Source organism: Podarcis erhardii (assembly GCF_964252035.2).
Source record: "Podarcis erhardii genome assembly, chromosome: 13".
NCBI lineage: Eukaryota > Metazoa > Chordata > Lepidosauria > Squamata > Lacertidae > Podarcis > Podarcis erhardii.
This window is the reverse complement of record NC_138502.1, coordinates 14,452,476-14,480,252: the sequence shown is the minus strand read 5'-3', so window position 1 is coordinate 14,480,252 and position 27,777 is coordinate 14,452,476. Positions and strand designations below refer to the sequence as shown.

The 27,777-nt window shown below is 47.6% G+C and overlaps 2 protein-coding genes across 7 annotated transcripts; one reads left to right on the top strand and one right to left on the bottom strand.

The window, feature by feature from the left end:
- Window positions 1-53: 53 nt before the first annotated feature.
- On the top strand, window positions 54-10,929 carry RUSF1 (RUS family member 1). Of its 6 annotated transcripts, none has more exons than XM_081837160.1 (15): window positions 129-270; window positions 1,538-1,706; window positions 2,656-2,733; window positions 3,039-3,153; window positions 4,088-4,133; window positions 4,601-4,633; window positions 5,597-5,702; window positions 6,245-6,346; window positions 6,466-6,536; window positions 6,723-6,907; window positions 7,307-7,364; window positions 7,998-8,068; window positions 9,134-9,292; window positions 10,150-10,227; window positions 10,779-10,929. In XM_081837160.1, exons 2-15 carry the CDS (start codon window positions 1,557-1,559, stop codon window positions 10,871-10,873), a joined length of 1,347 nt encoding a protein of 448 aa, XP_081693286.1. In that variant the 5' UTR covers window positions 129-270; window positions 1,538-1,556; the 3' UTR covers window positions 10,874-10,929. The 6 variants fall into 6 exon arrangements, with proteins under 6 accessions (XP_081693288.1, XP_081693290.1, XP_081693285.1 ...); XM_081837161.1 differs by lacking the exon at window positions 129-270 and adding an exon at window positions 280-446; XM_081837164.1 differs by lacking the exon at window positions 1,538-1,706 and having other exon boundaries at window positions 55-270; window positions 6,780-6,907.
- On the bottom strand, window positions 10,926-27,309 carry SLC5A2 (solute carrier family 5 member 2). Its single transcript, XM_081837158.1, has 15 exons — window positions 27,175-27,309; window positions 24,609-24,680; window positions 23,781-23,885; window positions 22,854-22,913; window positions 21,756-21,860; window positions 21,391-21,496; window positions 18,949-19,029; window positions 17,877-18,106; window positions 16,747-16,882; window positions 15,537-15,644; window positions 15,190-15,340; window positions 14,593-14,761; window positions 13,722-13,937; window positions 12,938-13,109; window positions 10,926-12,456 (listed from the first exon to the last, which is right to left on the bottom strand). Exons 1-15 carry the CDS (start codon window positions 27,283-27,285, stop codon window positions 12,230-12,232), a joined length of 2,049 nt encoding a protein of 682 aa, XP_081693284.1. The 5' UTR covers window positions 27,286-27,309; the 3' UTR covers window positions 10,926-12,229.
- Between the last annotated feature and the right edge of the window lie 468 nt (window positions 27,310-27,777).

Below are 27,777 nucleotides of genomic sequence, written 5' to 3'. Positions count from 1 at the left end.
GTGACAGATTAATATGACCACCCCTCCGGATTTCTTTTTCTTCCCAAGAAGCAAACACTCTACTGTATCTTAATAACGAAGGAGGACACCGGTTAGGGAGAGGAAGAGGCCTCAATGCCACCCAAAACTACAACCTCCATAGTCCCTTGCAACTATCCCCCGGCATCCTCTGCAGCCCTAACCTCCCCAGATTGGAGCAACCGAGACCTGCCACTTGGCGAAATAGATCTGGGCGCTGAGCGGGTGGCGCCTGGACGGCGGCTTGCAAAGGCTAGGCTGGGCTCGGGGTGGCGGTGCCATAAGCCAAGCCCCGGAGAGAGATCCGGGAGCCAGCAGGCATTGGCGTGCGCGCTTCTGTCAGAGCTGCCAGTCAACAATCACTGCTGGGAAAAGCTGGCTTCCGGATGCGTCCCCCGTACATTCTTAGAGCTTAAGTGACAATATCTGTATGTATGCCCAGGAGCTAGGTGCAAAAGGGGGTTGGGTTGCCTGTGCTGAATACTTGGGGATTCCCCCTGTTTATAATGTTCCAGGATGCACACGCCTTTAAATGTGGAAGGTTTTTGTTTTGTTTTGTTTTTAAAGCAGGCAGCATCTGAAAATGACTTAGCTGGGGCTTTTGGGATAGATCAGTTGTGTCGGTAAAGTGGCAAGCTGTCTAGAGTACTTCGTGAAAGTAGTGTAATTTATTGGTTTTATTTAGCAAAATTTATATGCCGCTTGATTGTGATACGACCTTTAAGCGCTTTACAAGAAATATTAACATTATCAATAAGGCCAGCAAGAAAGCAAATACAGTGGTACCTCGGGTTACATACGCTTCAGGTTACATACGCTTCAGGTTACAGACTCCGCTAACCCAGAAATAGTACCTCAGGTTAAGAACTTTGCTTCAGGATAAGAACAGAAATCGTGCTCTGGCGGTGCGGCGGCAGCAGGAGGCCCCATTAGCCAAAGTGGTGCTTCAGGTTAAGAACAGTTTCAGGTTAAGAACGGACCTCCAGAACGAATTAAGTACTTAACCCAAGGTACCACTGTAACTGTAACATTTATAATATAATTAAAATCAGCAGGAAGAGATTAGAGCACATCAATGTCTGCATGTTGTCTGGTAGGCTTGCCTAAACGAAAATGTTTTAAGCAGAGGCCAAAAGAGAATACTGGGAATTTCCAGGAAATTCTGGGAATTGCAACTCTGTGAGGGGAAAAGGGGTCTCCTAACTACTCTCAGGATGCTTAGCAAACTACAGTTACTAGGATTCCTTTGGGGAAGCCATGACTCTTCCACATGGTCTGCTGCTACTTTCAATGTACAGTGCAGGGGAAGCCCTTATCAGAGTTTAAGAACACATCCCGGTCAGGAGAAGACATGGCTGCCCTGAGGAGAATCCCAAGGGCAGGTAGAAAGGCTTAGAGGGCCACATCTAGTCCTTGGACCTGAGGTTCTCATGACCTAACCTATGCATTCCTGTTCACATACTCTGTTTCTCAAATGCAAAATTAACAATTGATTAATAATACCGTGTGTCCTTAACAGCTTAGGAGCTGCTTGAGATATGACCAATTTGGGGGTTCAGCCGCTTTGTATGGAAAGTTATGGCTCTCGCAGTGCTCAGCACTACCGGGCCTTGCCTGATGGGAGGCTAGACTGCATTCCAGACGGACCTAAAAATCAAGGATTCCGTTCACTACGGGAGATCTTCATGGTGAGAAAACAGCTGTTGGGTGTTTCCAAAGGGCTCCTGAATGTTGTATATGCGAATTATTATTATTTATTAAATTTCTCTCTCTCTCTCTCTCTCTCTCTCTCTCTCTCTGTGTGTGTGTGTATAGGAGAGAGTGTGTGTGTTTGTATATGGACACACACACACACAAACAAACGTCCATTGTCCATTTGTGTTTTTGCAGGACAGATTTAGCAGAGTGGATGGAAGGACTGTTTGATGATAGTGGTTTAGGAAGAAGATAGTGATGGGAAGAAGGATGCCTTGGTCTGTATTGGTTTGTGTGTGTTTGTGTGTGTGTGTGTCAGGTGTGGGAGCAGAAAGGGATAAGTGATACCAGATGCATCATGCATGCTGCATGATTTGTGTTTTTGAAGAAGGGAAATTGGTTGGGAACAGATGTAGGACAGAATTTGGGGGTGATGTGTTATCTGTCAGTGGGAGCGAGTGCTGCGTATTATGCCAGGTTGTGTCTTGGCAAGAAGGAGGGTGAAGAGGAAAAGCATCCCTGACTCTTAAAAGATGTTTTCAAAATGCTCAGCAAACAAACCCTCTTCCCAGCGACCTCTGGTTATTGTAGCTCTGGGAGGGGAATAGGGGTCTTGTAGCAGCTCTCAGCACCACTAATAAACTACAGTTCCCAGGATAGGATTCTTGGGGGAAGCCATGACAGTTAAAGGGGTATCATAATGCTTGAAACATATCGTGTGGCCTTAGGTGTGGGCATGAAAGGCAATGTATGCAAAAACAATGCTCTTAAAAAAATCAAAGAGGGGCTGCTGAGCCTACAGCCACCCTTTTCTCTTCGGATGGGGATGAGAGGGGAAACACGTGGCAACAAGTCCGAAGTACTCCAACAGTCAAAACGGATGTGTCTCAGTGGTCGTGAATTTAAAAACAATGACAACAACCTCTATTCTCCTTCCTGCAGTTGGTCTTCCTACCCCAGGGTTATCCGGAAAGTGTGAGTTCAGACTACCTGGCCTACCAGATTTGGGACACGGTGCAGGTGAGGGCTCTATTCTCCATCCTGGTGGGGCAGGGGTGGGGATGGTCTGCTTTTCGGTGGGGTGATTGGTTTCCAACATCCTGCTCATCCTCTTCATTATCAGAGGCTGGAAAAAGTGAGGGCATCAGTTCTGTGGAGGGTATTTTTTTAAAGGAAGTATTTTGGCTTGGATGAAACTGTGTGGTTTGAGGCAGGATAGGATATCGAAGGCCCAAGGGAAGGTCTCAAACTGGTGGTTAAGTGGGGCAAAAACCCTCCTCTGTTCTGCCCTAACTGCCCCCTCTCTTTTCCCTGCCCCAACCCAGGCCTTTGCCAGTAGCATCACAGGGACTCTGGCCACCCAGGCTGTGCTGAAAGGGGTGGGAGTCGGGGATGAGGCTTCAACCGTCACGGCTGCCACTGTCACTTGGATCCTGAAAGGTGGGACTTCCGCTTCTGTTAATCCTCTGCGACTTTTCCTCTTCTGATCCTTTCCCACAGTTAAAAATAGCTTGAGGTGCTTGCTGGGAACTTTAAATAAATGCTTAAAGTTAAAGGTAAAGGGACCCCTGACCATTAGGTCCAGTCGTGGACAACTCTGGGGTTGCGGTGCTCCTCTCGCTTTATTGGCTGAGGGAGCCGGTGTACAGCTTCTGGGTCATGTGGCCAACATGACTAAGCCGCTTCTGGTGAACCAGAGCAGCGCACGAAAACGCTGTTTACCTTCCCACCAGAGCGGTACCTATTTATCTACTTGAACTTTGAACTGCTAGGTTGGCAGGAGCAGGGACCGAGCAACGGGAGCTCACCTCGTCGCGGGGATTCGAACCGCCGACCTTCTGATCGGCAAGCCCTATGCTCTGTGGCTTAACCCACAGCGCCACCCGTGTCCCTAAAAAATAAATGCTTAGTAAGCGTTTAAACAACACTTAAATTACTGGTGCCCACAAAATCAAACCCTCTTTACTGCCCCACAACATTTAGGAACATTTAGAAACAGAAGGGCTAGCAGTATAAACAGTAAATCTAATGCAATAGAGCCCATGGCTGAATGTGGCCTAAGTTTTGGTAAGCAGGAGGGGAAAATGTGCCATGTAAAACTGCTCCCTCAGAGCCTTTCCCCAAATCTGTTCATCTTGATTTGAACCCAGAACTACTCAGGTTAAGGTGACCCCCTCAGCACTGTTCTCCCTTTTCCAGTTCATTCCTCATCTTGCTAGCAATACAGTCTCTACTCCACTCCAAAAAGAAGCTCCTGTAACTTGCAGATTCAAACTGTGTTGCGAGCCAGCTTCCTGTAACCTCCAATCTCACGTGGACCAGTTGTCCCTTTGTGGCAACCACTGATGTGTGCTCTCTATCCCTTCTTCCTCAGATGGGACTGGGATGCTGGGCCGAATTCTCTTTGCCTGGAGTAAGGGGTGAGTCCTGCTTCCGCCCTGTGTTGTTGGTGCTAGTGGGGGGTGGGGAGGAGGAATGTGCAAGGGTGGGACTGTTCATGTTTTATTTATTCCAGTGCATTGCTGGATCAGGCCAAAGCTCCATCCAGTCCCACCCCCTGTTCATGCAGTGCCCAACCAGATGCCTGTGGGGAGCCCAGAAGGAGGACCTGAGGGCAACAAAGGGTTTTCCACACTTGAGATTTTCTACCCCACATGAGACATGCTGCCACTGGCAGCGGAGATGTAACAGAACCATCATGGCTAGAAGCCATTGCTATCCCACCTTTCCTTCAAGGTGGCACACATGATTTTACACCCCCTGCCCCAGTTTTATCCCTACAACAATCTTATGAGGTAGGCTAGGCTGCAAGGGGCCCCCTGTTTGTTCTCTGTGGGGCCCTGTCCTCCTCCTTCCCACATTAACCCATTTTCTTTTTATCTTCCAGGAGCAAACTGGACTGTGATGCGAAGCAATGGAGGTAAAGAGGGGTGTTTTGACCCCAACTTCATAGGTGTCATCCTCTCTAGCTGCATGTCTAAAATTAGGTACAAATCCAGTACTTTATCACCAACTGTACTTTCTGTTGGTTCATTAGCTTTTAGACATATGTTCCAGTTGGAAGGACGGTTTATGGCTTTGCTTGAGTGCTAGTTTTGGTTTACAGGCACACATATGTGGCCATCCGTAGTATGATAAGAAACAAGACCAGTAGTAGCCTTATTTGGTGTGTGTTTACTTATTAATTTCACTGATGGCTCCAACTGTTTGAAATACATTGAAATATATGCCTCTCTCTCTGTGTGTGTACATATGTATGTATTAATATTATTGACTACTGGGGAATACAATAAGGGCGAAATGTGTTTGGGTTTATTTTACTGAGTTGAGTGATTTCAGACCATGTTTGTAATTGTTTATACTTGTGATATAAAATGATTTTATAATACCAGTCCCACATTACAGTGGTGCCTCGCAAGACGAAATTAATCCGTTCCGTGAGGCTCTTCGTATAGCAGTTTTTTCGTCTTGCGAATCAAGCCCATTGACAGCTTAGCGGATTAGTGCTATTAGCGGTTTAGCGGCTTTTAGCGGATCAATTGATAAGCGGCTTAGCGGCTTAGGAAAAGGGGGGGGGAAAGGGGAAAAAACCCGCAGGAACTCGCAAGACATTTAGTCTTGCGAAGCAAGCCCATAGGGAAATTCGTTTTGCGAAGCGCCTCCAAAATGGAAAACCCTTTCATCTAGCGGGTTTTCCGTCTTGCGAGGCATTCGTCTTGCGGGGCACCACTGTATTTCAGTTTGTATTGTACGGATATTTAGATTCCAGGTTGTCGTTAATTGCCTTCTTGTGGGTGTTGTGCTTAGACAGACACTTGCTGGGTCAGTGTTTTCTCTTTGATTGACACTTAATACCCCCCCCAACAAAAAAACCACCTCTTAGGCTCTTTGCTGATGTCCTGAATGACCTGGCCATCTTAATGGAGATCCTGGCCCCAGCATTCCCAGCATGCTTCACTCTCATTCTTTGCATCAGTGGCTTCTTCAAGGTAAAAAAAAATAAATGAGGAGGGATGGGAGTTGGCTTGGTGAGATGCTGGGATAATTGAGATGTGCAACTGGAGTGGAACTTGGCGGGTATAACTGGGTGAGACATTTATTGTAAGGTCACGTTCACACAATATGTTAAAAGGACTATGGTGCCACTTTAAACAATCGTGGCTTCCTCCAAAGAATTCTGGGACCTGTAGTTTACCCTCACAGAACTACAATTCCCAATTCTACTCTGGGAGGAAAATCAGGGGTCTTAGGTCCCAGAATTCTTTGGGGAAAGCCACTGTTTAACCTGGTATCATAGTACTTTAAATGTATGGTGCAAATGTGGCCTAAGGCTTCTGTGAGCCAGTATTGGGACAAAGCTTGGTGTCCATTTTCATCCTAGTTTTCCTGATGGGTTGTGGATAGCCCGGGCGGCTGAGGAGGTCATGGTGTCATGTTCTGTTGTTTGTTTGGAGGAGTATGTAGTTGTGTCAGTGTGTGACCCACAAAGTTTTCTGTTCTCCTTCCATCTCCATTTTTCTCTCTGCTTCAGTGCATTGTGGGAGTTGCTGGAGGGGCCACTCGGGCAGCCCTCACCATGCACCAGGCCCGGCGGGACAACATGGCCGATGTTTCGGCCAAAGATGGAAGCCAGGTGAGAGTGCTAGGGTGTGTGGATGGAATGAGGCATGCGTTGGCCAACTCTTGTTAGGGCTGTGCAAGGCCTGAGGCCTACCATTTGCCTTCTGGTGACGTCCTCTCTTGCTTACCCAGGAGACCCTGGTGAACCTAGCTGGCCTCTTCTTCAGTCTCCTCCTCATTCCTCTTGTAGCAGACAATCTCCGGTGAGTGGAAGGATGCTGCCCCCCCCCTCTCTCTCTGCGTGGCAGTTAGGGAGGTGGGCTGTGGAAGAGTCAGGCTTTACAAGGATAGAAGGAATGGAAGTGTTTGGCAGGGGCCACTGAGGGACGGAAGAAAGTCCTTTCTTAGGTGAGTCTTTTCTCTGATTTGTCTGCTTCCTTTCCCTTCAGCCTCACTTATTCCCTCTACGGCCTCTTCACTGCCTTGCATCTCTACGCCAATTATAGGGCGGTACGATCCGTCTGCATGGAGACCCTCAACCGTGCCCGGCTCCGCCTGGTCTTGCGGCATTTTTTGCAGCAGGGTAAAGTGCTGGGCCCTGCTCTCGCCAACCCTCAGGAGCCTCTGGTGCCAGGTAAGGAGCCTCTGGTGCCAGGGGGAAGGAGGAGTGGTGCCCCCTGAGAGCTTTGGCCATGCTCATGCCTTCTGCCTCCTCCTCTTCTTCCCCACCCCATCCTTTGGTGGGAGAGCGAGACCATAGATCTGACAGTCACATTATGTCCCAGGTCATTTGGTGGGGAGCCAAATGCAGCCCTCCAGGTCTCTCTGTATGGCTTGCTCAACTCTCCTCAGTGACATCTCCAATTGTAGATAGTCTAAAACATCTGAAGGGTACAAGGCCAGGGAAGGTTTGGCCAGCGTGTCTGTCACAGTGGTGACCTACCTTGGTTTTGCCGACATGGTGGGACTTCAGCAAAAGGCCATCAGGATTGCATCCTTAAAAACCCGGAGGTTTTTCACTCCCCATGCCTAGGGTTTCAGCAGGAGCTCAGGATGAACCTTGGGACACCGCTCCACACTGTGGCCTCCAGGTGAGTAAGAACTATCAGGTGCCCCTTTAACCCTCCATTCTCTGGAAGATAATTTATTCCTAAGCTTGCCGTTTCTTCGTGAAGTTTTTCAGCCCACTTACTCTAACTAAAAATGTCCAAGTGCATGGCATAAAAATGATGAAAACAATAGCAATAATAATCGAATAAGATTTCCTAGAAATCTGGTTTAAAAACAGAAAAAGTACATATCACGAATTAAACTGAGCAGTGTACAGAACAGAGAATTAAACATGTAAGAGTCCAGGACAAGCTTGGATAAGCGCACTTTTGAAAGTGTAACCAATTCCTTGAGGGGAAGGCATTCCAGAGGTTGGGGGGCGATCACTTCCGCATTGTTGCCAAGCGACAGTGTGTAAATATAACCTGGGAAAGGTGTCTATAGGAATTTTAAAAGTAATGTAATTGAATTTTTAAAAGTAAAAAACCTCCATGCATTTATTCTACTGAAAGGCAGGCTTCTAGATGCAGCCTTTGGTCCCAGGGCCTAAACTATTCTTCCTGGGTGCAGAGGAGTCCCAGAGGTTTGTCTTTCAGATTGAATTTCCCATCCTGGCCACGGTGCACCTGCATCACTTTTTGGCATTCATGAATTTCTCTTCCAACTCCAACCAGAGTTGCAGATTTCCAGAAAGCCCTTGAAGGGAACACCACAAATCACTTAATCTTCTTCAACCGAGCAGCAGGTGGGTTGGTGAGAAAGTTTCATATATGAAGTGTCTGGCTATTAAGAGTGCAATACTAATCTTGTCTACTCTATTGAATTCAGTGGGGCTTACTCCCAAGTAAATGGGGTTAGGATTGCAGCCTGAGGCAATGTGGCATGAAAAAGAGAGAGGTTGCAAATGAGTTTGAGTCGTCGTTTTTTAATCTTATACATATATCATTTTTTCATCACATTTTTTATTTTGTATTTTTTCCCTAATTATTAGATTGTTGTATTTTGATTACAGTCAGCCTCAGAGCATATATTAATGTAGAAAGGTGGGGTATAAAGTGGAGTAGCAGAAGCAATAACAATAGAGATAGATATTTCAAGGGGCAGCGAAGTTTGGACCATGAACTAAAGTTACCTGTTTTTTAAATTGGTCCTTAATTCCCAATCACAGTTGACGGCTTCACTCTCTGCCAGAGTAAAGGCTGGTCTGGATGCAACCTCTGGCGGCAGATTTGGGGTCCTAGTAGAAAGGTGTGTCAGCATGTGAGATACTGAGCACCATCTTGGCTGTGAGTTCTGGAAAACAGGACTGACTCCAGCTACAAAAACTGCTGAACACACTCTTAGGCTGTGATATTGCTTAAGTTGGGGTTTTTTTGGTAAGTTAATGGTATTGATTTCTGCATCTTTATTTTTAGATCTTATTATTTATGTGGAAATTGTTTCAACTTGGTTGTGTACTTTTTTATGTGTTTTATTTATTGTTTATTACTTTTGTTAGGTTTGGAATGGTGTAAATCTCGTCACGTTGTAAGCCACCTTGAGGACAGTTTTAACCAGTGCTTCCTTCCCCCCCCCAAAAAAAATGTTTAGGGGTACTCTCATTTTGACTCAAGAAAATCACCATTTGATAGTTCAAAAAAGGATAAATAAATACAGTAAATGGACAAAAGTACAAAGATTCACAAAACATTTAGGGGCATATGTACCCCTGCACCCCCCCAAAAAAAGCACTGGTTTTAACTATGGAAAGGCGGCATACAAATAAAACGATGAGGATGACCTTTCCCCACCTCTCTCCCTCCATCCCCAGGGACTGTCTCCATTCTCCTACACCCACTGGCAGGCAGCGTGGATGTAATTAAGGCCTGCACTCACGCCTTCCTCCTGGAAGTCCTGCTGTATCAAGACGGGACAACGTCTGCCTTGGAGGAAGAGTCTCTCCTGAATCTGCAGCGTAGGCTTCGTGAAGGTGATGAACCAGGAGGGAAGGGGAGTGAGGAGCAAGGACAGCTCAATGGGATGGGGCACACAGATTTCCCCTTCAATTTCTGGCATCTCCATGGGTGAAGAATCCTACCCTCCGCTCCTGTGGAGAGTGGCAGGTGGGCCCAGAGCCAAAAGTGGGCAGGACATCCTTCTTGTGTCTCTTTTTCCATGGCCCACTTCCTCCCCCTCACCCCTCATTTCTGCTCTTTGGGCCACCTGCATGAAATCAGGTTGAGGACTGTGTGAAATCAGGCAGAGGGGTACGTGGTGGTGTAGTGTAGTGGTTAGAGTGCTGGACCTGGGGGGAGCAGGGTTCAAGTCCTCACTCAGCAAGAAAGCTGACTGGGCTACTCTGGGTCAGTTCTTCTCTCGGAGGGTTGTGGATGAGGATGAACTGAGAAGGAAGAGAACTTTGTACACGACCACATGCTTCTTGGAAGAAGGGGGGGGGGAGATAGAAATGTATTAATAAAACGAAATTAAAACAGCTGTCCACCTGAGGCTTAAAAGATATGACTTAAAGGGTTGGGAAGGTGATCTTTCTCTCTGACATTGTACCACCAGTCAAAATGGATGAAGCTGGGTTGTCGGGCAGCATAAAGACAGCTGCTTCCGTCCTTATTTTCTGCGGTTTTTTTTTTTTTTTAGAGAGAGATTTCCCCCTTCCTATTGGGCTGCTCCTTGATAGTTTATTTTATTTGCATTTAGAGCCCACCGTATACCTAGAGCTCAAGTGCGAACAATGTACCCATTTTAATATGCTGTGCTCTTTTCTTGGTGTAGCCCTGCTCAGGGAGGATGCTCTGATTTCCTTCCTTTTTTCTTTTTTGGATCATTCAGAACCTGAGAATAAGGACAGCACTGTGATTTCTGAAACACATCAGCTGTTGGACAAAATATTTCCCAGATTCCTGGCAGGTACAGTGGGGTCGTGATATAGATGCTGACCTTTACTTAAAAAATAAAAAATAAGTATTCTGAATGCAGCACCGAGCAAATCTACATTTCCACGACCTGTGTAAGTTATGAAAATTAGGTAAGTTATGAAAATTTAATAGATTTGCATCTAGCTGCTTGTTTAGCTGTATATAATAATAAGATTAGTATAATAGCATATTAATTAGATCTGGGGAAAGGGAATCGCCTCACCCCTGTTAGAACCCCTGCTCTGATTTCAGAACTTTTATCAGGCTTTGCCCATCACAGATTTTCAACTTAATCCTAAGGAGTGGAAACTTGCTGTCCTTTAAAAAGACTGCAGAAGTTTTTATGATTTCTCATGCTGTTTCTCCTTGCAAGAATCCTCACCCCTACCCCAAAAAAACCATTCAGTCCTGCTTATATTTCACCCTTCTGCATTGTCCTGTATCAGAGAGTAGGAAAGTCTAGGTTGAGAATTAATTGAATGTATAGCTATAGCTAAACAAGACTCCCTTCCTTTCACTTTGGGCCCACCCGTGTCTTCCAAGGATTGACAGCAGCAGGATGGGTAACAGACCGGAACCTTCTGGGCCCTGATGAGTGGCGCATGGATTGGACCATCCCTGAAAAGAAAACCCTTTAACTCCAAGAGACATTTAACATGGCGACTTGCTAAAGCCTTGGAAAGAGTGGCTCTCAGTTGTGTGGGGTTGTCAGAGTTTTTAATGCCAAAATGGAGGGGAGCGCAGGGTACCTGCTCCCTCCCTGATTTTTTGAGGGTGAGAGGGAAACACAAAAATAAACCTTTTTTTATAAATGTGAAGTTTAAAAGTGTTTCTTCTTTTGCATTGTATGTATGAAAATTTTATATATGTGCATGTAGTAGTTTTGCAGGACCGATAACTTCCTTGTGCATTTTTGAGGCCTATATTTGTCAAATTAAACATTCAGGCAGACACATCTCCATTCCTGACAGAATAAGTTGCAGTGGGAACTTGCCTTCCTTCAGGTTCCCCATTTGCCTCCAGCCTAGAACATACAAAAGCACATTGGTCATTGTCACAGTCACATTTATTGCCCCGTTCTTTGGCCTCTTTGTTTTCCAAAACAGACTGGGTCTGGATGCTGCTGATGCTGTCAGATGTGCGGCCTACTGGGGGGGGGGGGCGATGGGCAGGCCAGCATTGCCTACCTCAAACTAAGTAATAAGGGAGGTACCCTTGTGCCTGACTCTCATGACCTCCATGTGGCTCTGGAGGAACTGAACAACCTCTGTTACACTGACCTTGGTGAAAATGGTGATGACGGCATGAGGGGTACTTGAATTCCAGGGGCCGCACAAATGTGATGAAGGTGAAAAGCATTGGGAGAAAGTGTGTGGTTTGGATAACCAGACTTAAGGAAAGTGGAAGCATGGACAAGAAGCTGGAATGTCTTGCTCTAGGGACTCGAAGGGGTGAGGACCCCAGGTGGCAAATCGGTGGGGCCCCCAAGAAGAACATGCCATTTTTTTATTTTTTTGTAACGCCACTAACATTGGGTGGTTTGTCTTTCCTCATAGGCTTCATACCTTTGAGGTGAGGGCTGTGGGAGAGAGGCAGTATATGTGGTATTGCACAGAGGAACTAAGAAGGGCCTTCAAAATGGCGCATCTTGCTACAACACGTACGGGGAGCCAGTACGCTTCCCTGATGTTAGACTACAAAGCACATCATCCCTGGCCATGCTGGTTGGGGCTGATGGGAACTGGAGTCCAACAACACCTGAAAGGTCACAGCTTCCCCTTCTGTGTGTCACGTTATGATGCCCTCTCTGAATTGGATTACAAGGGTTGGTCTTTGGTGGGCTTGGGTGATCCTGGCTGGTGGGTTGATGACTGCTCGTTCCCTGACAACTCATTGATGCCACTGTCCCTCAGAGGCTGAGGTTATGCCCAGATGGGGTTGGTGTATGGGAGGGTGTCAAGAGGTTTACGGAGAGCTGTCGTCTTGGGTGGCGCTCAGGCATAGTAGCCCCACAAAAATATCGCTAGGGCCATCATGACGACGGCGTTGATGTTGACGACGCGCCTCCATGTTGGATGCTCAGTGATGTCTGTCAGGCGCCGCAGCTCCTCAGCCTTCTCTTCTGGGCTCGGCTCCGGCTGCTCCTGGCTGTCTGCCGCCATCCCACAGAACCAGCCGAGGCACCGGCGCAGCCTGCCAGAGGAGGCCGCTGCTTTGGGATCTGCGCGGAGAGGGGAAGAAACAGAGGATGGTCAGGGCCTACAAGGCTGTGTGGCTGAGGCCACCTCAGAAGGAAAATGACGCCACCGAGTAATAAGTGGTTTGGGGCCTCCTGCAGGGAAAGTTAAGAGGGGAAAAGTGGAATGGCCTGCCTCTCATCTCCTGATGGGGCTGAATGTGGCCCTATGAGCCCCTCTCACTGGCCCTTGGAACTTTCCCCAGGACTTTTCCTCAAAACTCAGTTGTTTTTGCCTGGCTGGAATGTGTCCTCAAACTCCTGTCTCTGAATGGGGGATTGAGACAGGTGTGTGAATGTGTGTATCTGCCCTACTTTACAAAAGTAAAATTTGCAGTTGCTGCTCCTCCCACTTTTGCACCTGACCCTGCGTGTGGCCCTCGGAAAGCTCTCCAGGAGGGAATATGGCCCTTGGGGTGCGAAAGGCTTCCCGCCCTTGCGATACAAAGCCTCCTCTCTGCCTCACCCTCCACCTCCAGCGCCTGCTCCAGCCTCCCGTTCCTGGCGACTTCCATCTCTGCATGTTCCCGGCGCTGCTGCCGGGCAGCCTCCCTTTGTTTGGCTTCCTCCTCTTCCTCTGTGTCCAGATCAACTCGCTCCTCTTTACTGTGTCTGAGGCTGAACACCAGGCGATGCAGCTAGGGTGGCAAGACGGGTAGTTTGGTTAGACGCAAGGTGCATGGTTGCGTTGTTCACCTGCCCAAGCCCTCCTCTCCTTCCCTTGACAACGGATGGGCAAATATAGTATTGTTATGCGTTGGCAGACGGGTTGGTTGTATGCCTGGGCCCCCTTCTAAGTCTTGGAGTAGCCAGGCCAGCTTCCTAGTGAGGCGATAGCCTGGGTAATGGGCCATAAGGGACCAAAGGAAGTGGCTCTGTGCCAGAGAACAAATGGGGGGGGGGCACTCCGTCAATTGATTGGTAGTTAGACCGTAGTTTGTTAAATGCGATGAGAACTATAGTTTTTTGATGGGGGAAACAACAGTTCCCAGGATTCTTGTGTGTGCTCTAAATATACTTTTCTGTGGCTCGTCTTTCATACCACTAGGCCTGCCTTAGCCAAAACGAGCTACACCCCCACCATGCATTTAAAGACTGTAAACTAGAGTTGGGCTTTTGGAGGCTGCAGATTTGGAGGTGGCAACCCTCAGTTGTCTTGGCAGTGAGGCCCTGTCACCCTATAGCCCCCAGTTTAGGTTCGTGTGCCAGGTTCACGTGGATTCCTCTGCCCACCCGGCCTCTATACTCACATGTTTCTCGGGGATAGGTGAGGTGCAGAGAGAGACACCCACCGCAATGGTGGCCGTGAGGCAGAAGAGGATGAAAGCAAAGTAGAGATAGTGGACTCCACAGATCAGGCGGGGGCAGGTGCTGGGGAAGAGGCAACTTCCTGTCCCGTAAAAAAATTCCGGGATCATCCGGGCCATGCCTATGGCTAGCCCCCCCACCAGCCCCCAGAACGCACCCTAAAGAGGGAGAGAGAAAAACAGGGTGAAAGAGAAGGATGAACAACAACAGAGCCAAGGCGCTGGGCTAGGTCTGGCTGCTTTGCATCCTTTCTAACCCAAATATTTGCTTGTCCTGTTCTTTTTGGTCTCCTGTGCTGCACCCTAAAATTGAGGGTCCGCAGCAGAACCTGAACAAGGATGGATCCTAAAATAAACCTGTGACATGCTTTATGGAGAGTTAGGCTTCTTTGCAGTGACTTCTCTGTACAGTGGTACCTCGGGTTAAGTACTTAATTCGTTCTGGAGGTCCGTACTTAACCTGAAACTGTTCTTAACCTGAAGCACCACTTTAGCTAATGGGGCCTCCTGCTGCTGCTGCGCCGCCGGAGCACAATTTCTGTTCTTATCCTGAAGCAAAGTTCTTAACCTGAAGCACTATTTCTGGGTTAGCGGAGTCTGTAACCTGAAGTGTATGTAACCTGAAGCGTATGTAACCTGAGGTACCACTGTATCTTTTATTCCAGTGTTTCCCCATCCCCCGAGCACCTGAATTCCATATCCCAAAATGGCTACTGCCTATTGCTTAAATTCCCTTTATCTTAGGCACCTGGCTTTTCTCACCACTGGCTGAGTGTCCCTTTCCCATGCTGGCCCCTTCCCGAATGTCACTCACCTGCTCATTAACCCTTTTGACAAAGAGCCCAAGGAGAAAAATGGCCGCGATCGGCGGGGCCAAGTAGCTGCTGACGGACTGGATATAGTCGAAGAGCTGGCCCCCCTGGGCTGCCTGCACCACTGGGATCCACGCAATGCTCACTCCCACAAGGAGCAGGATCCACACTCTATGGGGAGCAACAGCAAGGTGAGAACACAGCACCCTCCTTGGGGAGAGCAGGAGAATGGAGGCACCACCAAAGGCATTTAGCCAGCAGTGCTTGGTTGCAGTTGGGGACGGATTTCTGCAAGTCCTTGCCTTGTGCTGTGGCATCAACTGGTTTGGTTTTCCAAAAGAATTTTTACAAAAGCCATCTTGGCAGTCAACGTATCTGGTCTGTGGTTGTTGCTAGTTTTTTTAATGTAAAAAGTGTATTTGTTCCGTGACAGTTTCTAGGGTTTTCAAACAGCAGAATGGAGGCAAACTGGACCCGTCCTGAGCTCCCCATTTCTGCTGCAGGGCTCCATTAAGTTATCTTAGCGAATGAAGGGAATTTCCCTTTAAAAAAGGGAAAAGTTGACAGCTATGGTGGCACGACCCAGCGCTCTTCCTCACCTGCCCACGATCAAGAGCTCCTTGTCGCTGGCTTGCGGCCTCAGGCGGTTGTAGATGTCCATGGTGAAGAGGGTACCGCTGCTGTTGAAGATGGAAGCCAGCGAGCTCATTAATGCCGCCAGCATCACGGCCAGCATGAGACCCCGGAGGCCTGCGGAGGGAGACACAATGAAGTGGGAAGGGAAGCAGGTCCGTCTTCCTCGGAGCTCAGCATCTCTCAGGTGACACAGATGGAGCTGCTCAGAATCCATAATAAGGCGAGTGCAGTGGGTTCCGAAGGACTCGGGATTTCAAGCGCAATAAAGTCAGGCAAAATCCGCCCCCCCCTTAACAGCACTGCTCCTTACCACTCGGCATGAGAGACACCACCAGTTTGGGGTACGCAATGTTGGAGCACCCAACTTCCGTGCCACAGATCCGTTTGCATTCCTCTGGGATGACGCAAGCCACTTCGTCTGAGAAAGCAGAGGGGACGCAATGTAACTCCCGGATTAAAATAACTGCAGGTGTCGCCGGCCTGTCAGTACATTTGGATCTTTGAACGAGGGTCGTGGGGGCCACCCCTTCTCCCCACTTGCAGAGAGACAGGAAGTGAGAAATCGTGTGCACACCCACTTCTCTCTTCCAAAGGATTTGGATGAAAGTCTGATTCTGCAGACTTATTCTGAGCCTGGAAAAGCCTGCAGAGCAGAAAGGGGAACTTCCTTGTTTCAGCTTTGTGTATTTTTCAAGGAAGGGAAAACAGCTACCTCATGCCCAAGGACCGGTGAGTTGTGGGGGGGGGGGGCTGCAAGTGTCATGGGAAGACTGCAGGGGTGCCTTCAGTTCTGGACTGATGTTTTGTGTGCGCGCCGCTTACTGGGTGCCGGGCCAGAGCCGTTGGCTTTTACGTTGCAGGTAGCCAATGTCTAAATAGGTGCTTACGTCCCACCCTCAAAGAACCATGGAACTTTAGTTTACCCCCCACAGAGCCACAATCCCCTGCACCCTTAAACTAGAGTTCCCAGGAATCTTTGACAGGAAAATCTGTTTTAAATGTATGGTGTGCATGCAACCTAAATTCTTAAACCGCCAGCAATCTCTTGAGGTCTCCAAGAGCACAACGAAAGTGGAGAAAAAAGCTGGAGAGCTAGAAGTTTCTACCTGCTGAGAGGAACCAAACTCACTTTTCAGCTTCTAGAAGGGTAACTGTGTTAGTGTTTTTCAACAAAAGCAGGAGAGAGCTTTGTGGCGGTTGCAGGCTAACAGATGTACCATGGCCTAAGATTATCTGATTAAATCTTAAATGCATGCAGAATAAGCACAGCTGCCCAGTCGCAACAGCAGTAGTTAGTGAGGGCAACGCATATATTGAGAATAAAAGCCCGTCAGCTCTATTCAGGCCACTGGTGACAGGACTGAAGGATGTGGTTGCGTTGTACGTCGGCAGTCTAGCACCAGCGGCATGCCCTGAGATCAGGAAAGCAATCCAAACTTTTTCCGCCTTCATGGAATACCAGGACATGACCTCCTCCCCCCAGTTCTGACCTGCCTCCCCAGCTCTCCCCGGCTGTTTACCTGGATACAGGATCCGGCTGATCATGCCTGGCATAACCATAAGAAACATGGGCAGCAGCTTGAGGTAGCCACAAAGGATGCAGCCGGCTTTGACATGGGTGAGGTTCTTCCCAGCCAGGCACCTCTGCACGATCACCTGTGCGGGATGAAAACAGGAACTTTTGCTGCCAGTCATCTTTTCCATGATTTAGCTAATGCCTTTACACCTGGGGTGGGGTGGGGGGTGGCTTTTACCCTGAGGATCCCTCGCCTGTCATTCAACAAATGTCATCATGATGCCAGGTGCTTGGCAGGCAGGTGAGACCACGCACCTTTCAATAGCAAAAACCACAGTAATAATAATAATAATAATACCGTAATTTTTATACCCCTCTCATCTGTCAAAGTTGGTGTACAGGGGTGGAGCAGGATGTAAATCGCTGCTCATAAATTCTGCTTTTTGCAAGGATTGACTATGCACAGTAGGTCCCTGCAGGATTTACCGGTAACACCTCCACATCCCCACTTATGAACTGATGGGCAGGGAACAGTGCCACACAGCCAAACTGAGCAAACTCAAACCCAGCAGCACATCATCTGACATCCCCTGCCCATCAGGATGACACCAGCTAATTGACAAGTGGCCTTTTCTTTTTTGAATTGGCTAGCAGGAGGTTCCCCAGCCCACTTTGCGCAAATCTATGGTGCAACTGCACTTGGAAAAACTGAATACCAGTGTTTTCCAATTGGCTAAGTACTGCAGACCCCCTCTTTTTCAAACGCCAAGCCACGGATCCTCTGCTTTTGAAAGTTGTGATATCTCTATGGTAGTTTTTGCTACATGAATGGTGCCATGGGGACCCCCTGGGTGGGTTAAGCGGACCCCCAGTTGCAAACCACTGCTGTATATCCAGTTCTGGCCATTGCAACTCAAATAGCACAAAGCTGGAAAAGGTGCAGGAAACTGCAACCAGAACGATCAAGTCCTGGTTGCAGAAAAGTTACAACATTAGAAAGACGGCGAGTCAGAAACTGGGTGTTGAAATCCAGAGGAAAAGGGTATGATCTTGTGCAAGAAGCCATTAGGAGATTGCGATACAGCCAGGCAGAGAGAGAGAGAGAGAGATACTCTCGCCCTTGCCTTGCCATACCTGGTCAGTGCACCAGTACCAGAGAGAATTGATGGAGAGGCCAAGGATAACAGCTGGCCAGGGCATGTCGCTGACGACGGCATCTCTCATCATCTGAAAGGAGTCTTCGCGGGGCAGGTAGCAGGAGGCTGAGATGTTGTACAGAGCGGGGTTCGGGGAAAGGGTCTGCCTGGGAAGGGCCTTCATGTACTTGTCGAACAGCGCCTGGTATCCTCCCACTGCATTAAAGGCTGCAGCGGAATAGAGGCGGGCAATTTAAAGACAGGAAATGGCACACCCACTCATAATGTCACCCCAAACATCTGCTACTGTTGCCCAAACTTTTCCTTCCAACCTGAAAAGAACCCAGGCGTTCTCCACCACAAATAAATCACAAATAAAGATTGTTTTTAGAACAAGATTTTCAAACCAGAGTTGTACAAGGGATACCGAGATGAAATGTGGAAGATGCACAGCTGAGTTATCTCATCAAAAATAATAATCCTAGTTTTAAAATTAGTAAAATAAAGTATTCATTTAGCATCAAGCCCCCAGTGCAACCCCGGATATGGGTTTTTTTCTGGTAAAAAAAGATGTGTTTTGGATCAGAAATGTAGACTGGGAACGTGGAGGAAATTGCTAAAATGGTGATGACCAGAGGTTGTTGTTTTTTTAAAGCATTTTAGCTTTATAGCTCTCTTTATTACTTTAATTTAAGCACCACTTTTTCCAATGTTTTAAGTTCAGAAAATATTTCATTAATATCTAATATATTTCTTTGAAAAACAGTGGGGAAAGCATTTTAGCACTGATTAAAAGCTTGTTTGTTGATTTGTTTAATGTCCCACCTTCAAGGACCTCAAGGTGGCATACGGGGTGGATTCCACCTCCTCCCCACTTTATCTTCACAACAATCCTGTGAGGTAGGTTTGGCCAAGAGTCAGTGACTGCCCCGAGGTCACTCAATGAGGACTTGGACCCTGGTCTTCCAGGTCTTCGTCCAAACCTCTAACCATTGCACCCCACTGCCTCTGTTACCAATATGGTGCCCATGCCTCAGTGTCATATCCGCCACAGGAAGTGACCTACTCACCAAACCCCATCAGGACACAGGATCCACCAATCATGACAAATGACTGGATTGTGTCTGTGAACATCAGCGCTGCCAACCCACCTGGAGGAAAGACAGGAGAAGGCCATGCACACGTCAGAGGGAACCATATTACTGCACTAAATCATAGAATCATAGAACTGCAGAGTTGGAACAGGGAAATCTGGGGATCATCTTTTCATTTGGTTGATCCATCTCACTTGGCACCAGCTGCACTTTGGACTGTAAGCTCCTCAGGGCAAAGACCTGTCCTCTTAAACTCTGGAAAGCACTATGTGCACAACAGGCTCTGTCGAAATGCTACCACTATAACACAGACCAGCAACAGCTCGGGGTTTCTCAAGGGCATTAAAGGAATAACCAGACCTGTTCTTCCTGTTCATCACTAGTCAGGCTGCTTATCTTTTTTTCTGGAAGGGATCCTTAATGTCAGTCAGAAATTCAACAGGTGAACTCTCCCTCAGGATGAGGCAAAGCTTTGCCTGTTGAAGCTCTGCCTGCTGCATAGATATTTAAAGGCACAGGAGCCTTTCCCTTCAGTTCTACATTCATTCAGTTTATATCCTGCCCTCCCTCCCAAAGGAGTGGTTGACGTATAGATGACAAAACACGTTCTAAAAACAACCGCAACCAATGATTTCAGGACAGAAAACTAGAAACATCGGCAACTTCATCCATGAGGTGGAAGCGTCATGGAATGACAGTGCTTTGAAAAATGGGTGTCAAATCTGTGGATCAGCAGTAGCTTTATTATATGTGCCATTGATGTTTGCCATTTTCAGGTAGCCTAGCCTGTTTGTTATCAATTTTTAGAAAAATAGGGAATGCCTCAACTCTTCAAGGAAACAACACCTGAATGCCCAGAGCACCAAAACTCAGTGGGATGTGTAAGCAGCGGTTATGCATTACTGAGGCATTCTGCCCACGGTCTGAGGTACATTTCTTTGCATATTTTCAGCCAGAGTTAGGCCCTTAGCCCTTGCTGCTGTGTCTTATTTTTAAAAAGTGACTCATAGAAGTGGGGTCCCCCAGTTTGAGGAATGGGGGTTGAACCCTTTCCTCCTCCTCAGCTGCTCCTATTAGCCGAGGAAGCAGATTTTGGAGCCAAATAGAGCTTAGTTCTTCTACTTGGGGCAAATAGAAGCTGGGGGTGGGGAACTGGAGTTGACTCAGAAAAGGCTGCGCTTGAAGATCTGAGGGCAGAAAATGTGCGTAATGTTCCCAGGGGTAAGATTGCCTATGTGCTGGGATGCAGGGAAGGGGAGATAGTGCAGTGAGAGGAGGCTCCCTCCTTTGTGATTCAAACACACAAAGAGCGCAAAGTCCATTTCTAAGCAGGGGGTGGGTTGGTGGGTGGCCCCCTAGACTATGTTTTGTTGGGAAATCGTATGCAATTAACTTGGTTAATGCAAGGAGTAATGGCTATGCTTGGCACAGCATTTCTTCTCTGTCACACACACACACACACACACACACACACACACGAGAGAGAGAGAGAGAGAGAGAGAGAGAGAGAGAGAGAGAGAGAGCGCTTGCCTCTCAGTCTCTCTCACTCTCATATTGTCTGTCACTCACTGCAATACATACACACTCTTCTCCTCTCACATACACACACACACACACTGCTTCCCTTTTCTCCCTCTCCCATTCTCTCTCTCTTCCACATATGCGCACAGACCTGCCTGTCTACCTCTCTGAGGTTTCCATCTTATGAACTAGAAATGACTGCCTGTCATTCCGTTAGGCCAGCAGTTTCACAACTGCAAATATTTTATTATTTAATTCATTCCTATTGTCTCTTTGCTGCCTGGGACGGGGAGAGGCACATGTGAGATTTTCTGCCTCAGATGCAAGCAAGCAAGCAAGCAAGCAAGCAAGCAAGCAAACAAACCCTTGACTAGCCCTGGGTGCTATTAGTATCATGGGCTTTGAAGATGCTTGAACTCAGGACAAAAAGGAGAAACGTGCTAAGAGGAAGGCACGCTTGGCAAATCCACGCAGAGATCAACTCCCGCCCGGAAACCAATGTCCCCACTGTGGAAGGACGTGTGGATCCAAAATTGGCCTCCACAGTCACAGACTCACTGTTAAAACTGTGTTCATGGAAGACAATCTTACTTGGCTACAAGTGATTGCAGAAGAAGAAGAAGAAGAAGAAGAAGAAGAAGAAGAAGAAGAAGAAGAAAGCTATTAGTATAATATAGCTTGGCTCTGGGGATGAGGTGTCATTTACCCCTGTACCTGTCAAGCATGTTGACTTGCAGCAGTTAACAGGTTGACGGTCTGAAAAGCTGGTTTCTGCTGTGGTTAAAGGGGCATGAACAGGTCAGGCTGCCTCTCTCTCATGGCCGGTTGGCAACCCAGTTCTCTATTGTATTCCCTGCCACCAGCCTGTTCCGATAACCATTTCAACGTTCCAGTTACCTGTCACTGTGTAAATGGTGGTTATGATCAGGAGGGCTATGACGGCCACATAAATATTCCAGCCCAAAGCTTGCTGGATGAAGACGGCTCCAGAGAACATGTCCACCTGCCAGGTGAGAAAGAGAAAGCCCAAGTCCATGGATCGTGGCTAATGGTCCCCAAAGAAATCAGAATGGGAAAGGGGTTCTTCCCTCTCCAAGAGGTGGCCTCGCCAGGAGGCTGGGTGAGGGGACAGGCTTTCCCTGGCAGCTTTTGTGCACCATTAAAGTGGCCTTCTCTCCTCAGGTGGAAGTGGACCAGCCAAACCCTTGTTGGAAATCCTGCACCCACCCTCTCAGTTCTTCATGCCCAGAGAAATGACCTACTGAGATCTTGGTGAAGATATACATGAAAAGGGAGAGGACGGAGAGGTAGAGTCGGATACGTCTGCCTCCAAAGCGCTTCTTCAGGTACTGTGGCATTGTGATGACCTGCAGGGGGAGGAAGCAGCAGGGGAGATGTCACTGCTGTCTTTCATAGCAATAAGCAAGAACCGCATAATGTTTGCTCTGCACTATCAAGGAGTTAATCTTTCAGAGGGCCAACGCCTAAACCCTGGAACTCCCTGCCCCTTGACATAAGACAGGCAGCTTTGCACTACTGTTTTAGATGCCTGCTAAATATGCCATTCTTCTTTGGCAAGCCTTTCTAGACATGTAATTTGTGTGTGTGATTGTTGATATATATTTTTTAAAGCTCACATTATGATGATAAATTTAAAGTCAACTTGTTGTTAACATTTGATTTTTTTTAAATTGCACATTTAAAATGAATACTCTGCTTAAATCTGAAGCTTATTGGTGTAGTAGAGGTGCGGGGAACCTTCGGCCCTTCAGATTGTTGCTGAACTACAACTCCCATGATCCCTGGCCAATGGCCATGCTTACCAGGGCTGAATGGCTTGTAGTTCAGCAACATCTGGAAGGTCCCAGGTTCTCCACACCTGGTCTAATAAATAGGTATTAATGGCACACAGCTGTATGGGAAAAGGGGAGCTTCTTGTTCCAAGGGTTAGCTTCTTAGCATGCTCCCTGGGATGAATCTAATATTTTGGCTCTGCTCTTCCATTCCCAACCTACTAACCCCACAGGCATCCTGGTTTTCCATCCTCTTTTCTCTTGCCACCCAGACCCACTCAGCATCTTCCTCTTCTCGTGCCCTCAGTTTTCACACACCAGTCGTTGTTTGACATAGCCAAGGAGTTAAGAATGCTGGATTTAGACATGGGAGACCTGAGTTCAAACTTCTGCGCAGCCATGATGCTAGCTGGGTGACTGCAGATCAGTCCCCATCTCTCAGCCCAACCCACACCCAGTACAGTTGTGAGGATAAAATTGGAGTCAGGGAGAACCATGGGGCTACCCTGGGTTCCTTGAAGAGATTTAAAATGTCACAAAGAAGCAAGCAATGTGTGTTCTTATTACCCCAGCTGTGAGGTAGACCGGGACGAAGAGCCATCCTAGGAGGAGGACAAGGAAGAGAGCCTGGGAGGAAAGAGAGAAGTGGGTTAGGGTGGCTCAAGTTCTCACTTAAAAAATAATAATCTTGTTCTTTGGTAGGGCTTCTAAGTCATTAACGTGTTCGTAAGAGGCAGAAATGTAATGGGTGAAGTTTCCTCTATCACTGCCTTTTCACGTTGGGAAAATCAACACCAGCTGAATGTCTATATGAAAAGTACCAGTTACAGATAGGTAGCCGTGTTGGTCTGCCATAGTCAAAACAAAATAAAAAAATTCCTTCCAGTAGCACCTTAAAGACCAACTAAGTTAGTTCTAGGTATGAGCTTTCGTGTGCATGGTATCTGAAGAAGTGTGCATGCACACGAAAGCTCATACCTAGAACTAACTTAGTTGGTCTTTAAGGTGCTACTGGAAGGAATTTTTTTATTTTATTTTGACTATAGGAAAAGTAGTGTACCTCAGGCTAGGGGGCCAGATGTGGCCCTCAATACCTCTCTGCCTGGCCCTCGGAACTCTTCCCAGGCCAAACCACTCACTGCCCCCTGCTTCACACCCTCCTTGAGTGCTTGTGCCTGGCTGGAATGTTCCTTTGCATTCTGATCTTGCCTCTGGACGGCCTGGATGAAGGATGGAGTGTGTGTATGCATAGAAACTAGCCTACTGTACAAAGGTAGAATTTGCATGTGTTGCCCCTCCCACTTCCCACTATGGCCCACCCACAGATGGCAGGTGGCCTCAGAAAGCTGCCCAGGTGACAGCAGGCCCCGATCCAAGTGTGTATGTGATCAGTCCCGCTTGCAGTTTCCGTTCGCCGAATGAAAGCATCTTGCCTCCCCACCCGCACGCTGTGTTCCCGGAAAAGAAAGATGGAGCCTGCAGCCCATTGCTTACGTTCCACTCGAATCCTGCCACGGCCAGGCCGGTCGCTGCCCCAGTGCCTGCCAAGCCCACAAAATGACCGCTGCCGATGTTGCTGGCAAAGAGAGAGGCGCCGATCTGTGGGCACACCAACCGCCAAAGAAGGGATTGGGCAGCTTCTTGACGTTCCCCACACACACCACCAACAACACACCAAAGCCCACCCACCATCTTGACCTTGGTGCTTCTTCCCTCTCTTCCCTCCTAACTCCAGTTTCATCCAATGTCCTAAATATTTTAATTCTCCCCTTGCCATGCCTGTTCATCATCTTAATTTATTTCTCACTCTCTTTTTGCTTCCCTGTATTTTTCCTCTTCGCTCCCGATCTTCCCTGTCTTCTGATCTATCTTTCCACCCCCCCATTCTCATCATCTTATTTCGTTCCTATCCATCCCTCTCCCCAAGCTGAAGTATTTGGGGCAGGTGTTTTGAGCCCCAGGACTGGGGGTCAAATACAGCTCTCTGGCCCTTGGGGCTCTCCCTGGGGCCACACCCCTAAGCAGCCTTGGGATGTGTCCTTGAATTCTAGTAATGCCTTTTGCTTCCCTGCATGGTGGGGAGGGAGGGGTGTGTGACTCTGTCTGGAAACTGGCCTACTGTACAAAGGTAAACATCCACGGCTTTGCCCATTTTTGCCTGTGCACTTGGCCTGCGGCCCCCAGAAAGTTGCCTAAAGGGGAATATGGCCCTCAGGCTGAAAAAGCTTTCCCATTCTTTGATTTGGGGCCTCTTTCCCCCCTGTTCCCAGGCCCCAGGGCTCCCATCTCTTCCTTTGTTCCTGTCCATTTTCTGTTACTCACCGGCCACCACACCATGTTCCTGCCAGCCAAGAAATATCCCCTGACCGTACCCCTGTTGGTCCGGCACATCGACTGTGAGCCAAAAGAGAGAGGAAAGGTGGTGTGAGTAGACATTGTGGAAGGGCTCAGCCATTTTGGAGTGTGTGTGTTATAATATGGGGCATATTTCTTGCCCTGGCTGCATCAAAAGGAGACAAGCACAGAGGGAACGGAGCCCATCCTTTAGGGAACAGATTGTTCAATTGCTAATCTGTTCAATTTTACACCTCATTACCAGCTTGCTAGTACATTCCTGACCAGTGTAACTTTTTGCAATCATTAACCCATCTGGAACGACCAGGCCTAGGATCAAAGAGAAGAGACAAGGATGGGGAGAAAAGCAGAAAACATGCTCTGTGGGGCAGAGAATGTGGGGCAGAGAAACCCTGTAGGAGAGGAGAACAGCAGAGGAAAGTCTTGAGGCAGTGTTTGGGTTCTAGGTTCCTCAACTGCATTTACAGGGCCATGAAGTAGCTGCCTCAGGCGGCATAACGGAACAGACTACCCCCAGTTAAATTTAACACTTTAAAAAAATAACTTAGTTAATAACATCCAAGTAACTTGCAGTTTAGGTATACACAGATTAGTTTAAATCTTTATATTTATCTGCAGTGCCTTGGGAGAAGTTTGATATATTAATCAGGCTTTAAAAAAGAAGTAGTTCTAGTTGCATCCTTGAGAGGTGTCAATATAGGCTCACAGTGGCCTTTCATGGGTTTGAGACTTGGTCCCATTCCATGTGTTGACACATCGACCTGTCAATCAGGGGTGACATTCAGGTTTCAACAGCAAATGAGCCTTGCAAAATCAGCGAATGACCACCGATGCTCCTGCGAATGATCTCAGTATTGAGCTGGGAAAGAAAGGTTTAGGTGGTTTCTGAGCTACCCTGGACCGAAGTTGTTTTGTAAATTAATACAAGAATCTTGTTTCCGGCTCAGAAGCAGATGGGCAGCCAGTGCAGCTGCTTTAACAAAACTGAACAGGGTGTGGTGTGTTTCTGAAAGCATCTGCTCCAACCTTCGGGCAAATTTATCAGTTGGTGTCTTCTGCCCACTGGGACTGGATGGGTGGAAGGCAGGGAGGACCACAGGAGGTGGACCGAGAGCCAGTGATAGGTGGAGTCAATTAATTCTAGTTTTGCTCCCCAACCTCCTCCCTGAAAGCATCTAGAAGGGAAACACTAAGATCAAGGAGGAAGACGCTGATGGGCAATGCCCCCCCAGCCTGGTTGCAAGTAATAAGGTGGTCTGGCGGGGGCCAGCTGAAAGCCAACCAAAGTTGGAGGAGCAGCCCTAATGGACCAGCACCCCCACAAATTTATTCTGTGTTTTTCATGCTTATAGTTATTATTAATGACATTTTGTAACTGAGTAGTCCCTTCAGTGAACCGTTAGAGTGCATTTGAGTCTAGCACTTCAGCTCCTTTCTGTAAATTTGTTTTATTTATACTATTTATACAGGACACTTAATCTCCAGGATTTCTAAGCAGTCTACATAAAGAAATTCTAAAAAAGTATACGATGGATAAAACCAATTAGAATCTATCCCCACCCCGTCAACACACAGTGGCTAAAATAAATGAAAATTTATTATCAAAACCGGTGAACTTAAAATGCCTGCTGGAACGGAAAAGTCTTTGTCAAGCACTTGACATTCAATGGGGGTGGGGTGGTGGGGGTGGTTCTGTCTAATTTCAGCTGGGGGGGCTTTCCATAGGATTGGATTCGCAATATTGAATGTGTGGCTTCTGGTAGATACAAGCCGTGTATCGATGGCATTGGGGGCCACTAACAAAGACTCCCCCAAATATCTCAGTGGTCAGACCAGGGATATAAGGAATCAGGCTGTCCTTAAGAGACCCTGGACCCAAGTTGCCTTGTAAATGAATAGATGAACCTGAAATACTCTGAGAGAAGACATGGAAGACTCAAATGGAGAGATGATGGTGGGCGAACGAGTTGTGTTTGCGCTAGAATAATAGAATCTTAGAATTGTCAATTTGAAAGGGAGTTCATCTAGTCCAACCCCTTACAATGCAGGAATCTTTTGAGCTATGCAAGGAAATGGGCTGAATAACAGAAAAATAGGTGATGGTATGTTGTTTGGCCCGGCTTGGGTCTGACAGCTCCATGTTTCCCCCCTCAAATGCTGGTTCCAATTCCTTCCCCACAGCAAGGCTTTGTTTTCTAAGTGAGGAACTGAGTCCTTTCTTTCCTAGGTCACTTCCAGATAGCCTGTTTATCAAGCATTTATTGGGATCTGTTTGCAGGGAGATTAGATGATGTTGTATATCAAACAGACTCATTTCCCGGTGCATTTTCCCATAACTTATTGCAAAAAGTCTGGTTTCAGGGGAGGAGAAACAAGTCTGTTACACAGGAGCTCCCAATCAACTAATTGCACAACCTGAATTTTCCCAGATGGGATAGAATCCCACCTGAAAATAAAGACAGTCTGGGAAAAAACCCTAGATGAGGGAAGCGTGTTTACGTGAGAGGAGCACCCTCCCTCCCTACATACATACCCACAGACCGACTCCAATGACCGCAAGGAAGTAGAAGCAGATGACGGAAATGTCTGCTGGATTGTTGATGGCCGCCCTCTCTGGCTCAAGGACTGGCGATTCCTCCTCCATGGTGCCTCAAGCTCTGACTCTCCCACAGTCAAGTAGGCAAAGTCAAGGAACTCTCTGGGGCAGCTCCTCTAAGGAGTGGTGGTTAATAAAAAACTCAGTCATGGGTTGGATGTGCGATTAACTTGGACTCTACGTGGTGGATGGGAAGCAGGGCGATGTGGGGAGAGGGCAACTTCCAGGAACCCTGGCTCAAGTTGTTACCTTTTCTTTTACAGACAAAAAGTTGTGTGTCTCCACAGACAGCAACTGACATTTCATTTCAGATTCCTGGATCTCCCTTCTTGGATAAGCTTCACCTGTTGGCAGTAGGGATGTCAAGGGGTGGCAATTTCCATTCTTCCCTGTGTTCATCAGAATCAGCGCTGCTATAAGTTTTTTGGCTCCTGCTAAAACCTATTTTGTTTTTACGAATGCTTTTTATTGGTTTTACATATAATCACATTACATAACATTGTACCCTCTTATTTTATCTCTTTGGCTCAACTGAGGCCA